The following is a 16492-nucleotide window of genomic DNA, read 5'->3' on the forward strand; positions in this document are numbered from 1 at the left end:
AAACAAGGCTTTTTCTCTGGGATTGAAGAATAGGTTCGTAATACAGGGCACTGTGCACAGGTTGGAGGGACTCCGCTATGTCTGGAAAAAGGGGGAAAGGAGGAGGCTCATTAGGAAGAGGAATGTTCCTGAGTCATCATGGGAGCAGGCAAGCTCTGAAAGTTAAGTCTAGCAGCTTCTTCATAAAATTAGTCTTAAGGTCACATTTTTCAGTTCCATCAAAACCTGCTGAGAACAACAAATGTAGTCATGAAGACAAACTGCTGGGCAGTTTGTGAAGCAGTTGTTTGTGATATTAATTATTTCCCCTTCTGGTATCTCAGGACTATCTTAGATCAGTCTTATCAGATTGCTTTTCTTTGTGTGCATGTTAAAATACACAAATAGGCACTATAAGCAAGAGGGGCTTGAGTGAGTCCATCACTGACATTGCAGGGCACAATGCCCCAGGTTGGCTCCCCAGCAAACGATGTTCAGAGTGATGCCCGAGTTCACCAAGGCATGGTTGTTTCAGAGTGGACCACGTTCCTGGTTCCTTCTACTATTCACTGTCTGGAATGAGGATAGGGCCTGCACTAAACACCTCCGCTTAATTTACTCAGTATTTCTTAGGTCCTTTCCAAAGGAGAGCAACTGACAAGAACAGAAGAAACTGTACCTCAATCTGCTTTAACAGGATGTTTTAAACTAACTTATAAGTGACACAGTCCATTGCTCATGACCCTGGAACCCGGGAAGCTCAGATCATGAGGCCTGCAGATTCAGTGTGTGGTGGGGACCTTGTCCTGATTAACCCTGGTGACTTCTCCTGTGTCCTCTGAAAAGTTCATATTTGGTGCTTCTGAGGCTTCTGAGGACAACTGAGCTGATAGGAGCCCACAAAGGAGAGGTGAAAAGAAGAAATGAGCTCCCTGCCAAAACAGGAGAGGGTAGTCTAGAGAAGGGACACTTCCTGCTCTGTCAGTGGAAACAAGGCTGCATACCTGGGCCCAGAGTGAAGGAGACCAGTGACTTAGTGCAAGAGATCTGACTTTTGACTGATGGTGTTTTCCTAATAACATTTTTCTTTTCTAAGCTGAGTTAAAGGAATGTAGAAGGCTGTTGGAGCTTGGTCAAGGCAAGCATTGCTAGATTTGGAGATTAAGAACACATAGTGACATCCAAAGGGAAAAACGGAGAGTTGTGTCCATCAAACTGAGCTCAGACCTGTCACCGTGGCTTGCAGTCCTCTCCAGAAACGTTTCATCCTGCCAAATGGACTTGACTGGCTGCAGGGTGGAGGTGGAGTTTAGCTGGCAGTTCTGCAGGCATATGCAATGGGAACCACCCTGAGCAAGGGGCGGGGGAGAGAATGTATCCACAAAGATGAACAGCAATGGTAAAATATCTCTTTACAACTGATCCACTAATGAGATTTAAAGCGGGGATAGTTCCATTACATGGGTAATGTGTTTACAAAGTCCTATCTCATTAAACAATATTCTGCCATCACTTCCTATCACAGGAAACTCCATGTCACAGATAAATGCCTGAGATAACATGAAATGTGCACTTACATGGTTCCCAAATCTGAGGTTTTATAAGATAATAAGAAATCCTCATTTTCATTAATTTCCATCCCTGCAAAAGACACTTGGCAGTCTTGTTAGTCTTATTACTCTTTCAGATAGTTCTTCAGTTAGTCTTATGTAATTTCCCAGCTTAGTTTCCCAGTCGGGGGTAAAGTTGGCAGTCTAGATAGTCTCTGAGCCCAAATCCTATTATTATCACAGGACCTGTATGTCAACTTTTCACTTTAGCCAAATCAGGGTATTTGTTCATAGCATAATTTAGTTTAGTCATGAATGCCAATTTTCCTTTGGGAACTGACAAGACAGTAAAAGGTAATTATCCCTTCTTCTAATATTGCTGTTATTCAACTGAGCACTCATAATTAATTTCTGCATCTTCTTGATCCTACGTTCTCTAACTTACGCAAAGAGGGGATTTCAGAAATCACTATCTAGTATCCTTTACAGCTCTGCAATCACATTCTGGAGTAAGTGCTTGCATCCCTGTAGAAATTAATTCTGGGTACAAAGACAGTTGGTTGATATGTCTGAACTTAAACTGGAGTTGATCAGGCGAAAAAAATCAAGGATTCTCTTTTCTTGGGGTTGGGATCAATTAGAGGAGAAAAAAGGACATCTAAGAATTGACAGAAGAATATCATATGCATTAGCTTTTCCTATCCCTCTTATATAACCCAAGGAAGTAAGTGTGACATTTCTATCTGTTTTCACTTGAACAAGATAATAGCAAAGGAAGATGTGTGAGCAAAGCGATATCATAGGGAACACTGCACAAGGTGAAGAGCTTTGTGATTTGAGCATAAAGACAGTGGTAGAGGTGGGAGCAGTGAGCTCTGAATGTGTTGTGAGTGTTCCTTCCTGCTGCCTGTGGTTTCTCTGCTCGGGAAGGCTTGGTCAGATTCAGGGCTGCTGCCCAGTGGCAGGACCAAGATGCTTAACCTGGCTGACTATGAACATGGCCTTGGGTTTAAATATTTTAAATAGTTCAATGGACTCTCAGGAGGGGATCTTGTTGTTATAAAACTACATCTCCCACAATAAAAACTGCAGAACTCCGGACATTGTGAGTTGCGATGATACTATTGATCTCAGTTGATTTGGGTTAGCGATAACTCAGGTTGTTATTTTATTTTAGAGATGTGGTTTTTCTTTCATGAGGAAACACTTTATATTGCACACAGACACACACACAAACACACACACACACAATACTATAGTAAACCAGAAAGAATATGAGTAAACTTAAATGTAAAATGAGGCTATGTAAACCTGTTGAAATTCCATGTGATGTGACCTTGAAATCATGAATTTCTCTGGGCTTGAGTGTCCTCAATGTTTAACGTATGGGAGGAAGTGAAGGGATAGACACACAATCAGGCCCCTCTATGTGCTACACACAAAGTTCATTCAATTCCATCTTCTCAGCTCTCATATGAAACTGTTGGGACTGAGTTAGCTGAGGCTCACAGGAAAAATTTACTTATAGGTCTTGGGCTGATTATCTACAACACTTCTAAAAGTGTGCATTACAGGCTGGGGATATAGCTCAGTTGGTAGAGTGCTTGCCTCACATGTATGAGGCCCTGGGTTTAATCCACAGCACCAGAAAAAAAAAAAAGTGCATTTCTTGTGACTTTACCAAGAAAAACTCAGCTTTCTACACTTGCTGCATCTACATGTATTAGGCCCTTTCCAGTGAGAGTTTCTTCACTTTCTGTATTTGAGCAGTGTGTCTTGTAGGATGATGAAGGGAGAGATTAAACTTCAACCTTATAGCAACCAGAAGGTTATTCTGCAAGAAATAAAGTAGCTAAGAGCAGGTGTATTATGTAATTCTGGGGTATGAAATAAAATTCCATGCCTGATTAAGTAAGTCACGGGTAATCAATGAAAATTGACCCTCATGTCTAATTCCAATGACCCAGATCCTAGAAGCTTAGACTCACAGATGTACGTGTCCTGAGCTGATCTCAACCATTGCCTGAAATGTGAGAGTTTCAATTTAGAAAAAAAAAAATTATTCTAGTAAACTACCATCAAAATTTCTTAATAATATTCTGAGTTGTAGTGTATACAGTAGATAGTCTAAATGTAAGCACAGGTCTCTCTTCAAAATGATGGGCCCAAAGAAGGCATAAACTTATAGCATATTAAGTATTCAGGGCTTGGCACTGCCAGGGTTATTAGCTCCTGTCTGCCTATGAAGTTAAACTTGGACAAATCAAAGGAGTGGAGAAAGTCCCTGAGAGACGCTCATGCATACTTTTCAGGGTCTATAGGCTAAAGAAGGACTGATAACACCAGTCACATTTTCTCACTTTGGTCTATATTCTGACTTATGTCTGAGGCTAATATTTGGTTCAGTTAATCAACAGATCTGCTGAGAGCCTATGATGCAATAGCCCCTGAGATGGGGACCAGAGACAGAGGATTCAATGTGTCCCACCCTGTCCCTAAGTGGCACCCAGCTATGCTGATGTGCCCAGGCCTCAGGGGTACTTGGCATGTTTGGGTTCCTTTGTTAACCCAGGGGAGCCCCAGCTGTCCTCATTGCCCACTGCCCAGTCTCTGCCCTGGGCTCCTCCTCTCAGCTCTCTCCTCAACCAGAGCCTCCTGTGTGAGCTCCAGAAGGGGGACCTGACCCCATGCCACACCCACTGGCCTCTCACCTGGTCCAGAGCAGAGTCTGAGTCCTCTCCTCCTTTCACACTTGCCCTGGGGCCTGAGTTTCTAGGGCCCTCTTGTCTCTGCTGCTGTCCTGATGACCCAGGCAGGCTCCCTCCAGGACTGGTCCTGCTCCTCAGTCTGTGCAGAGTGGTCCAGAGCCTGAGGACCCCAGCAGCACCTCCTTGGAGAGGTGCTCAGTGCTGCTTCCCAGTTGTCCCTCTGTCCTTCCTTCCTGCTCTATGGTTCTTGCTGTCACTAATGTCCACACACCTCACAGCATGCATCTGAGCTGCTGCTCTGTTGTCTCTGTCACCCACTAAATATGAGCTCCAGACTGTGGAATGTTGTCTATTTTAACCATTAAACCAAGTCAATAGCCAGGAACACTGCCATCAATAATTACTCAATATGAAGGAACAAATGTGTCACATGCTGTGGATCTGGTGTTTTTATCTTCTCTGTGAGATCTTGAGTTTTTGTTCCTAAAGTTGTTAGAAGCAGAGGAGCCTGTGTTCCCACCTCTTTTGTGCTGTGATTCTATGCTCCTGTTGGGCTCCTGACCATGAATATTGAACTATCAATATTTGTCAATTTCATAGCTATCAAAATGCTTTCCAAGTTTTATGATAAATTCTCACAGTTTTATTCATTCTTACTAGAGTTTTATAAAGTGATAGTTGATTTTAAATTATTAAATGTGAATAATGGCAACAAATTATTAATATCTTTTCCTTCCTTTTCAACATTGATAATGCAAAATAAGCATCAAAAGGAATAGCTGGGACAGGGTGTGTCATCAGTATTTTTTTAAGATGGAAGAACACAAACATATAAAGTAGAAAATCTCATACCAAGTCTATATAAATAAAGAAGTCAAAACACATAGACTAGAAATATAAAACACAATTCTGAATATTTAGGAGACTGAATGATAGAAAAACTTGCCATGACAGGAATGATACAAAGAGAAAAGAGAGGCTATGAAGGGTCCAAGTTCCAGGTATAAATTTCCTAGTCATGGCATGGGCAGAAGAAGCAACGATGTTATCTACGAAGGGAATTTTACTCATTTTTATTTTACTCTAAATGATTAACACCTAACTGTTGTTTTCTTTTTCTTAAATGATTAACTATGAAGATGATAATTACAAACATGTAAGCTACAAGTCAGTAAGGCACCACTGCTCCAAATCTTCCTAGTTGGACGGATCAGCATAAGACCCACTCTCCTGCCTGGACTAGGTAAAAACGTAACTACAGGACAGGAAGATAAAATGATCACCTGAGGTCCCCGTGATCTCACCTGGTCCCCATGTGGAATCAGGCATGATCTCTTGGAGGAGTCCAATGCTAACACGAATTGAATGAATCGTATACAGAGGGAAAGCTTTTTCCAAAACATTACTAAATGATTAAAATAGGAAGTAGATGAGCTCATAGCCTGTTACCCAGAAGAACTCAGTATAAAAATGTTATTCTTCACATCAATGAATTCCATTTTTAAAATGAAGACATTAATGCCTAAATTTACAGAATTTGAGCTGTTGATAAATTATAGGAAATAATGTAATATGATGAACAGTTCACAAAGTTGGGGCATCTAAAGATTCCCATAAAAATAAGAATATCTGAGTGTGTGTGTTTCCCATATCTACACCCATGCTATATTTCCATTTCTATATCTACACTGATGCTATATTTCCATTACCATGCTAGTTCTAACTGGTGCTCTGAAAAACAGGGTGAAAACTATTTTGCACATTATTTAATCTGTCACTTTTAACATGTTATTTGCTTATATGAAGACAATAAAAATGTATATGGATTTCTATGTGTTTGTTTTGGGTTTTCAGGCCATCAGAAAAAGGACACCTCTTTAGGAAAGAGAGACTATGCAAATACCTTATTGTAATTAGGTTGGATCTTATATAACATAAAATACCCTTACATTTAAGAACAATGCTTTGGACGGTGACCCACTTCTAGGACCAGCAGAGCAGCTTCTGTTTAGGAGGTGAGCAGCACAGCTCTGGGAGAAGACCCTGGCTTACTCAGCTGCAGCAGTGCCAGTGGGGAGGGGAGAGCAGGCACTAAAGGTGTGGAGGAGGGGAAGTCACTGAGGATGCAGACTCAAGCACACAGGGCACTTCTGCGCCCCACAGGCCACGTCTGTGGTGAACACGAGTGCTGAGTTGGGGAGCTGGGAAAGCAGGATCCTGGCTTCCTCTGGGGCTGAGCCTGGTGCATACTCCTAGGAATGCTCCTGCCAGGAGTCAGCAGGCAGGAAGGCTCCAGCTACCTCACTGGGTTTCCTGTGCCTGGTATAGACTTTGTATTGCAAGACCATGTATGTGTCCAGGATGTGCTGAGATGGTTACAGAGAGAACTGGGGCAGGAACATTCTATTCAGGTCTTAAATACAGTTGAACAAGGAAATGGTGTTGAAGGAAAAATAATTCATTCTAAAAAACACAAATGAAGTCAATTCATTTTTATTTTTCTTTGCTGTGTCTTTTCAGGTTTAGATCTTAGTTTTAATTTTGCTTATATTTCAAAGAAATTAAAGCAGTGCATTTTCATGGAGAAATGGAACCAAACTTTAAATGACTTTATTTTAATGGGCCTGTTACCCCAAAACCAAACTGGCCTCCTTCTCTTGCTCCTGATCATCTCTGTGTTTGTTCTCGCCTGTTTGGGGAACTCAGGGATGACTGCCCTCATCTTCTTGGACCCGCGGCTCCACACCCCCATGTACTTTCTCCTCAGCCAGCTCTCCCTCATGGACCTGATGTACATCTCCACCACTGTCCCCAAGATGGCCATCAACTTCCTCTCCGGCCAGAAGAGCATCTCCTTCCTGGGCTGTGGTGTGCAAATGTTCTTCTTTGTCACCATCGCATGTTCTGAAGGCTTACTTCTGGCTTCCATGGCCTATGACCGCTTTGTGGCCATCTGCCACCCCCTCCACTACCCTGTCCGCATGAGTAAAATCATGTGTTTGAAGATGATCATAGGAACCTGGATATTGGGTTCCATTCACTCTCTGGTACATACCATCTATGCCCTTCATCTTCCTTACTGCAGGTCTAGGGTCATCAATCACTTTTTCTGTGAGGTCCCCACCATGTTGCCTCTGGTCTGTATGGACACCTGGGTCTATGAGTACACAATTTTTGGGAGCACAGTCATATTTCTCCTCCTTCCTTTCCTTGGCATCATGGCCTCCTATGGACGGGTCCTTTTTGCTGTCTTCCACATGCGCTCAAAAGAGGGGAGGAAAAAGGCCTTCACCACGTGCTCCACACATTTAACCGTGGTGACCTTTTACTATGCTCCTTTTGTCTACACTTATCTCCGGCCCAGGAGTCTCCGCACCCCAGCAGAGGATAAAAGCCTGGCTGTCTTCTACACCATCCTCACCCCCATGCTCAACCCCATCATCTACAGCCTGAGGAACAAGGAGGTGCTGGGGGCCATGGGAAGAGTGTGGGGGATGCTCTCCTCCAGAAAGAAGTGACATGGTCATCTCTGCTCTTCTGTATGGCTTCTCTCCATGCAGACAGGAACTCTAGAACAGTGCTGACCTATAGATGTATACTATAATCTACATATGTAATTAGATTTTTAGTAATATATTTATTAGCTAAATTAATTAGTTATGTCAATTTCTAAGCATAAGTATAATAATTATTACATGTGTTTTATAGGAAATGCTATAATTAATACAGCATGAACAATGAATTGATTTATATTGTACTGTTGTTACAACTTTTTTACATAAAGTAATATTAGTGTAAATATAGATGTACTGAATTTGACGTTTATCATTTCTACATATCTGATATTATTATTGTGCTTTTATATCTTGTTTTCATTCTAATTTTGCAGACCCTTGTGTGGATTTTATAACTCATACCAACTTGCACTTTACATATTTCAGGTGTCCCAAGGTCACATGACTCAGTGTCTACTGATGATAGGACCTCTGGTGACTTGCAGTCTTCTCCTTTAGTACACAATGTGCCTTATTGTTTTGACTATGTTCCCTTGTCTTGGGACAAAGAATTGTATTTGAAACTGTGTACAAAAAGCCATTTTTCTTTTAATTTTTAGTTTTAATACTTGCAAAAATAATTAGCTTCAAGAGGCTCCTAGTGTTATGGGCCAGGCTATATGGGCAGTGAGCAAACAGACTCCATTTTACCCTTAGACTTCATGTCATGTAAGAAATGCTTCTCCCATGGGAAAGCCCAGCCTCTGTACCCATTAATAGTTACCTAGCATGACATACTTGGCAAGACAAAATAGCAATTCTTATACAATGTAAAATTGTTCTCTTTGGTTTCATTTTTCTTGGGCATGTACCCTGTAAGAGACTGTCTAGATGTTAGTAACCACTCTCTAACTTGTACTCAACTAGGATCATTTTGACCCACTTCCCTTCTGCTTGCTTGCTCCTTATGCCAACCTGGAAAGTCCCATGGGAAATACCAATGTACCCATTGCATTGTCGCTCTGACTGCCCAGTTCAGCTTCTGTACCTGCTTGCTTGCAGCTATATCAACCCCGATCTGGGTTTTGCAGTTTTTGTCTTTAAATATCCTAAAATGCTCAGGCTTGGGGCTGTTCCTTGCAGAGATAGTTATGGGTCCTGTGGGGAGCAGTTGCCAGCTGGCTAAATAAAGACTCTTCAATTTAGACAAAACTGGGACTTGGTGTGTTTTCTGAGTGACCTGCCCCACAACATCTGGAGGTCCCACAAGGACCTACTTTTCTTGCTTTCTGCAGATCGCTCAGGACCACCAAGGGAGGGCCTTGGCAAAGAGATCACCTAGGGGAAGGCCTCTGAGAAGATGTTCCTCACTTCTGACCCCCCACCATCTAAAACTACCAAGAGTTGTCTGTGTTTCCCTGGGAAGGTAAGTCTGATCTGTGTGGATCTGCACCTGGAGAGGCTGGGGAAAGTTGGATGCGGCATTATTTTCTGAGTCCAGGGCTAGCCAGACGTTCCTTAATCCTCTGGCCTGGTTTTTTCCTCGGTCCTCTGCTCTGAGTCAGGTTTTTACTCAGCCCTCTGCTCCAAGTCTGGTTTTTACTCAGTCCTCTGGTCTGAGCCTGGTTTTCTGTCAGTTAAATTTGTCTTTGGCGCCTTACCTGTTGTGTGTTTCATTGTCTGTCTTGTGTTTTTGTCTTGTTTGTCGTTTGTTATTGTTGTTCCCTTTTTGTTTTGTGTTAGTTTCTACCTTATTTTTTTTGTTTATATATATATATATGTATAATATATATATATATATATATTTATAATATATTTATAATATATATAATATATTTATAATATATATTATATATGTTAGTTTTAGTTGGACATAATACCTTTATTTTATGTATGCATATGTGGTGCTGAGCCACAACCCCAGCCCTACCTCAGTTTGTTTCTAGTGTTAACAAATGGTTAAAAGGTTTGTAACTGTGCTCACTAAAGCTTGCATTAAAATGTAAATGGCTGCCAACAGCTCTAAAAAAAGGTCAAAAGTAAAAGCTATAGGTAAAAGAAAAAGAAAAAAAAAGCATTCTAGAGAATGCCTTCATTTAGGAACTGGGCCAGGTGGCCTGCAGGGTAGACAATGTCAGTTCCTACAGAGGGCAGATTAGAACTAAAGTGTTTTATGAAATTATTATTTCTAAATTGTATAACAAAAAGCATAATTTTGTCTAGAAAATTTGGCTTTTGTTTCTCAGTATTTGCAAGCATGAAAAACTCCCAACTATTAAAAATGTCAGGCAAAAATTTGGTGGCTGCTATCCAAGACACCAGAAAAAACAGTTTAGAATGGGACCCCAACCTGGGGACTTTCCCAAGGAGACCAATGGAGCTGCATCTTTGGGAAGTTCCTTCAAGGAGGAATAAGGCCCCATCATTTGTCTTATGTTTCCCTAACTCTTTTCACCTTTGATGAGCAGGACCACCTCAGGACAAAGGCCAGGAAGACTTTTAAAATTCTATATTTGTTAAATTCATAATTTTGATCTGAAACGCCTAGGTTAATGTGTTTTTCTGATTACATTTTGCATTGTTCTAAGGCCGATTTATAAGAGTTAACTCTCAATCTAATAGGTTTTAAAAAAATAACCTACCAGTCTTTTGTTTATCTGTTTGTTTTGTGTAGGTGTACCGGTGTACTGTCTATCTACATGTATTGCTATGTCTATTGCTATATTTGGTACCAAAATTGACATACAAGCTCATAAATTAAAATTTAAAAATGGATCCAAATACCTTTGGTTCAGATGATTTAAAAAGTTCAATTTAAATAGGATAAATAAATAAGAGTACAAATATGTTTAAACTTACTAATGCACAGTTTTGTTTCTAGGTGGTCAAACAGTTGTGAATAAAATGTTAATGTCTATAAAGTATCTAATATCCATTGTCTCTAGGATTTTTTTCTTCAATAGGAAAAAAATGACTAATGCTATTCAAGGCTGATATCTTGGCTTTTTTTTCAAAAAAATAAGTAAATTAGATCTGACGTATATGAAATTAACCATGGATGTGTTTGTTAGAGACACATGATTGGTTTACAAAGTTACAATGCTAACTGTTAAATATAATATCAAAAACTCTTAATTCCTTAAATTTCATAAGGTAAAATACTTAAACATTATTGGTGCTTTTATAAATTGATAAATTAAAAAGACATTTAAAATTACTTTTTGTCATAACTAAAACAAGATTACTTGTTTTGTTTGTTGTGTGTTATTGTTTGTTCCCTTTTTTTGTTTTGTATTAGTTTCTACCTCATTTTTTTTAATATATATACAAGTTGTAGTTGGACACAGTACCTTTATTTTATGTATGCATATGTGGTGCTGAGGATCCAGTGCTCTACCCCTGAGCCACAACCCCAGCCCTACCTCAGTTTGTTTCTAATGTTAAAAAATGGTTAAAAGGTTTTAACTATGCTCACTAAAGCTTGCATTAAAATGTAAATGGCTGAAAACCGCTCTAAAAAAAGGTCAAAAGTAAAAGCTAGAGATAAAAAAAAGGCATTAAAAGTTAATGTCCCAACTGGTATAATTTTATATACAAGGGGTCCAAAGGCTTCAACTATAATTCAATTAGAGTACTGTAAATAACAAAGCATTTCATCTTATTAAAATAGAGTAACTTATATAAATTCCAAAATTTATAAGGGTTATTTCAAAGTATAAACAGAAATGGATCAAGTGGATTAAAAAATATTAAAAGTTTCTAAATATAACGATTTATTTAGTGAAAGGAAAAAAATATTTCCAGGTAAAAAAGACTTTATGTGGCAAAGTATAATTGTAATACATCTAAGTAAACAATAAGAGGGTCTAATTAAGTAACGTAAAGTCTATAAATAAAGGATAAATATTAAAAGGTTATGTATAACTAAATTGGTTATATATAAGTAACATAAACAGTTAAAACTGTTCACAGTTGTTCCATAAGAACAAATATTAATGTACTGATATAAACCAAAGTTTTATCTATATGTTAAAGTGACAAAAAGTTTTAAAAATACTATTTACATTGTGTCTTATTCTCTAGAGCAATTAGTCTTAGAAAAATTAAGGTTTGTACATCTGTGGTTAAACAGCAACTGCTATTTTAAAGTATTGTTTTATCTTCTGAGAAGGTCTGTTCAGGTCCCTGCCCATTTATTGATTTGGTTATCTGGTTTTGGGGGGGGTTTTTGGAATTAAGGTTTTTGAGTTCTTTATATATCCTAGAGATTAGTGCTCTATCTGATGTGTGGAAAAAAATTTGCTCCCAAGATATTGGCTCTCTATTCACTTCACAGATTATTTCTTTTGCTGAGAAGAAACTTCTTAGTTTAATTCCATCCCATTTATTGATTCTTGGTTTTATTTCTTGCACTATAGGAGTCTTATTAAGGAAGTTGGGGCCAAATCTCACATATTGAAGATTAGGGCCTACTTTTCCTTCTATTAGATGCAAGGTCTCTGGTTTAATTCCTAGGTCCTTGGCCCACTTTGAGTTGAGTTTTGTACAGGGAGAGAGATAGGAGTTTAATTTTATCTTGTTGCATATGGATTTCCAGTTTTCCCAGCACCATTTGTTGAAGAGGCTATCTTTTCTCCAATGTATGTTTTTGACACCTTTGTTTAATATAAGACAATGTAATTTTGTCGGTTAGCCTTTGTGTCCACAATTCTGTACCATTGGTCTATCAGTCTGTTTTGGTGCCAATACTATGCTGTTTTTGTCACTATTGCTCTGTAGTACAGTTTAAGGTCTGGTATAGTGATGCCACCTGCTTCACTCTTCTTGCTGAGAATTGTTTTAGCTATTCTGGATCTTTTATTTTTTCAGATGAATTTCATGATGGCTTTTTCTATTTCTATGAGGAATGCCATTGGGATTTTGATCAGAATTGCATTAAATCTGTATAGTGCTTTTGGTATTATGGTCATTTTGATAATATTAATTCTGTCTATCCAAAACAAGGTAGATATTTCCATCTTCTAAGGCCTTCTTAGATTTCTTTCTTTAGCATTCTTTAGTTTTCATTGTATAGATCTTTCACCTCTTTTGTTGATTCCCAAGTATTTTTTTTAGGCTATTGTAAATGAAGTAATTTTTCTCATTTCCCTTTAAGAGGATTTGTCACTAATATACAGAAATGCCTTTGATTTATGGGTATTGGTTTTATATCCTGCGACTTTCACTTACTGAATTCACTTACTATTTCTAGAAGTTTTTTGGTGAAACTTTTTGGGTCTTGTATATATAGAACCATATCACCAGCAAATAGTGCTAATTTAAGTTCTTCTTTTCCTATGCATATCCCTTTGATTTCTTTTGTCTAATTGCTCTGGCCAGTGTTTCAAGAACTATGTTAAATAGAAGTGGTGAAAGAGGGCTTCCCCCCTCCTCCCACCCCCCAGTTTTTAGAGGCAATGCCTTTAATTTTTCTCTGTTTAGAATGATGTTGGCCTGGGGATTAGTGTGAATACCCTTTATGATGTTGAGCTATGTTCCTGTTATCCCTGAAAATTAGCATTTTTAAAAGGAAATTTACAAAAGTGATTTTCAGATGTTAAATGCATTAAAAAAACACAATTGACACAAATTGCCTTTAAAAACCAAATCTGAATAACCTATAGCACAGCTGCCAATACTATGATGACCTCAGTTGTTTCCATTAATAACTAATTAAATCAAATAAAAATTTAAAAAAGAAAGAAAAAAATGCTCTTACTAGAAGCCATTATTCATCTTCATATAAAAATAGCACCAGTAATTTCCAAGTAGTTAATTGGAATAATGAAAATTCACAGAAGGTAATTTAGTAAGCATAAAGCAGTATTAAGATTATAAAGGGAATCATATAATTAATCACCACTCATGGCAAATCAAATGTAGAAAACAAAACAAAAAAAAAAGCAAAACCAAAACAATTCAGAATCCATGTATAAAAAAAGGAATCACATCCTTACTATGAACTCAGGCTCTGGGTGTTCAGTTCTTTCTCCAGCCTCACCTGTCCATCAAAGCACACTCCCAGGCAATGTGCCCCACCTCTTCCATTACCCCATCCCCCTGCCCAGCCAGAGAGCACATTTGTGAATGGGCTGGAAATCACTTCCTGTGTCCTGTGTTTCATGCCCCAGGATTTCTGCTGAATGATGTGATTAAACATTTAACCACTGGTCCTCAAATTCAACTTCAGATCTATTTTTGGAGCAGACATTTCTCTTCCCACATGATGAATAAAAAATAAATATTTAGATTGGATAAGTGTATTTCATTACCCCTACATTCAAATCTCACTGCCTTGTTTACCTGTGTCCAATGTTTACCAGTGAGCAAGTCACTTTCTGGGCAACCTTCTTGACTCTTTTTCAAACATACCTCTTCCTCACTCCTCTTCATCTTCACATGTTAAGATATCTCTATGGAGAAAGGAAGCAGCCATGGGTCCCGTCTTCCTTCATCTGGGCTAAGGCCAATGACTTGCTTTTATTCATGAGGGTGTCCCTGATACCTGGACAACAGAGGCTACATCAGGAATGACACAGAAGAGCCTTGGGCCAAGGTTGAGGAGTGAGGTTCACAAGGTGTTGAGGTGTTTTCAAGGCATGTCAAGAGTCGACACGGTGCAGAAAAAAAAAATATATTCACTGAGATTGTCTCAGTATTACTCTGTCCTATGTTTTATATGTTCTTATTCAGTATATGCATATATTAATGGCACAAAGTAATGTTTCTCAATATAATCATTCCTTTCTCAGTTTGGTTTATATTGCAAAAGGTACATTACTATAAAATGAACCTAATTAATAAAAACACATGATGAAATTTCTATAATATTGATTACATGGAATTTATTAACATTTTAGGTATCATAGGTTCACTTTTTTTTCTTTTGGAAATGCCCATTAAATTATAAAACAGGTATCTCCTGTTAAATACTTAAAGAATAGTACTTTATTTCTGTTTTCTTTTTTAATATTATTTTAAAATATTCATCAATTAGGGCTGTAGCTCAGAGGTAGATGCTTGCCCTGGCCTCAATCTATAGCACACACACAAAATATTATCAGCAATAAAGTTTATATTGTATATAGTAGCTAATATGTTAACACATTTCACATGGTTTTTATTAGATAAAGTAATCTTATTTTCAGGAAGGATAAATTTGGTCCATTTTAAATTTCCAAGGTCTTAAAAATATTTGATTTTTTAATATTTGTTGGTAAGATGCTCCTGGAAGGCAAACTGCACTGACATTTCAATGTTCTTGCATGTGAGAAGTTGGGGCACTTGCTAAGTTTAACAAACTGCCTTTGAGTGGTAGAGCAGGTGCACATCCTGCCCACTCTGAGTTGGGACTATGGCTCCACTAGAGGACTCCACACCTTTGCACTGAAGGAGGAGGTGCTGATTATCCTCATTTGTGTGGGAATAAGGGATTGGAAAGAATTTTTACAAGAAAGACACACTTCTTGAGTGGTGACCCCAAGTACACACTGGAGTCAGGTACTGGGATGTAACACTGGAGACAGGAACATCATGCAGTGAGCATAATACACCAGGCAGGCCATGGTCTGAGTTTCAAAAGAAATCCACCCCTGGATCCCATAATGTCAATGGGTATGTAAAAAGGAGTGTTGGCACGTCAGGCTGTCTGTGTGGGCGGAAAGAGAAGCACTGAGGGAGAAACCCTCTCAACTTCTACCCAATCCAGGAGAGCTGCAAAAGGAAGGCTCCTTAAGTGCCACTGTTGTCACCAAGGGGGCCAAGCATGGAGGCATCAAGCACTTCACACTTCCCCAGAAGAACTCTAGTACTGAGATTGGAGTGATCCAAAACTTTTGGGTTATTCTAAAGGAAAACATGATAATAGAATTTTAAATAAACTGGAGCTATTATAATACTATGTTAAAATTTCTTTGATTCATATGAATAATTCTTAAATTACATGGTCTTTAAGATAGTAATCATGTTTACTCATTTTGATAAAGAAACTCCATACTGTGTCCCCAACATCCAAAATTCTGCTGACAGACATTTATGTGGGTCAAGATGTTGGCATGGCCTCCAGCCCCAATCACTCAGAAGACTGAGGCAGGAGGTTCTCTTGAGCCCAGGAGTTGGACGCCAGCCTGGCACATAGTGCAAACCCTATCTCAGAAAAATTTGTGAGTGATCTGTGAAATTAAGAAAAAAACATCATACTTATTAATGGGATATGGATGAGTTTATTTGATTCAAAAATTGTCATATATATGTTAGAGTATATTTAGTTGATAAACCAAGTTTCTTGATAGAGAAAATATTTTGTTAAAATAAATTATTCTCTGGATTCCAAGTAGCCAGTCTCAAATGCCATCAATTTTATGGTGAACTTTACAGGCTAATACAGGGACTGAGAATAAGTAATCCATATTTAAAGTGAAATAAATGAAGATCATCAGTAAACAATATCTAGGCATATAGAGAAGACAGGATTTAGCTGCTGATGATTAAGAGCTAATGGTTCTATGGAGTGAGAGTAAAATTGGATAATATAAAATAAAAAGTTCTTATTTCAAATTACAAACATTAGTAGAAAAATTTTGTACAGAGATGAGCAGTTTTCTTATATTACAGATTATGTGTAGTCTCTTCATGATAGTCACAAATTATATTTTCAGTTACCAACATTACTGAAAGGACTTGCAGATAATTCCTGGGGGATGAGGCAGAAAGTTTATCTACA

The 16492-nt window shown here is 38.4% G+C and overlaps 1 protein-coding gene across 1 annotated transcript; it reads left to right on the forward strand.

Annotated features, from left to right (window-relative positions):
• Positions 1 to 6816: 6816 nt before the first annotated feature.
• On the forward strand, positions 6817 to 7755 carry LOC139705622 (olfactory receptor 2L13-like). Its single transcript, XM_071611779.1, has one exon. It carries the CDS (start codon positions 6817 to 6819, stop codon positions 7753 to 7755), a length of 939 nt encoding a protein of 312 aa, XP_071467880.1.
• The last annotated feature ends 8737 nt before the right edge of the window (positions 7756 to 16492 follow it).

This window comes from Marmota flaviventris, chromosome 5 (assembly GCF_047511675.1).
Source record: "Marmota flaviventris isolate mMarFla1 chromosome 5, mMarFla1.hap1, whole genome shotgun sequence".
Taxonomy (NCBI): Eukaryota; Metazoa; Chordata; class Mammalia; order Rodentia; family Sciuridae; genus Marmota; species Marmota flaviventris.

What these genes read in the sequence shown, in the direction of transcription:
- LOC139705622 (XM_071611779.1), top strand. Translation starts at nt 6,817, where the DNA reads ATGGAGAAATGGAACCAAACTTTAAATGACTTTATTTTAATGGGCCTG.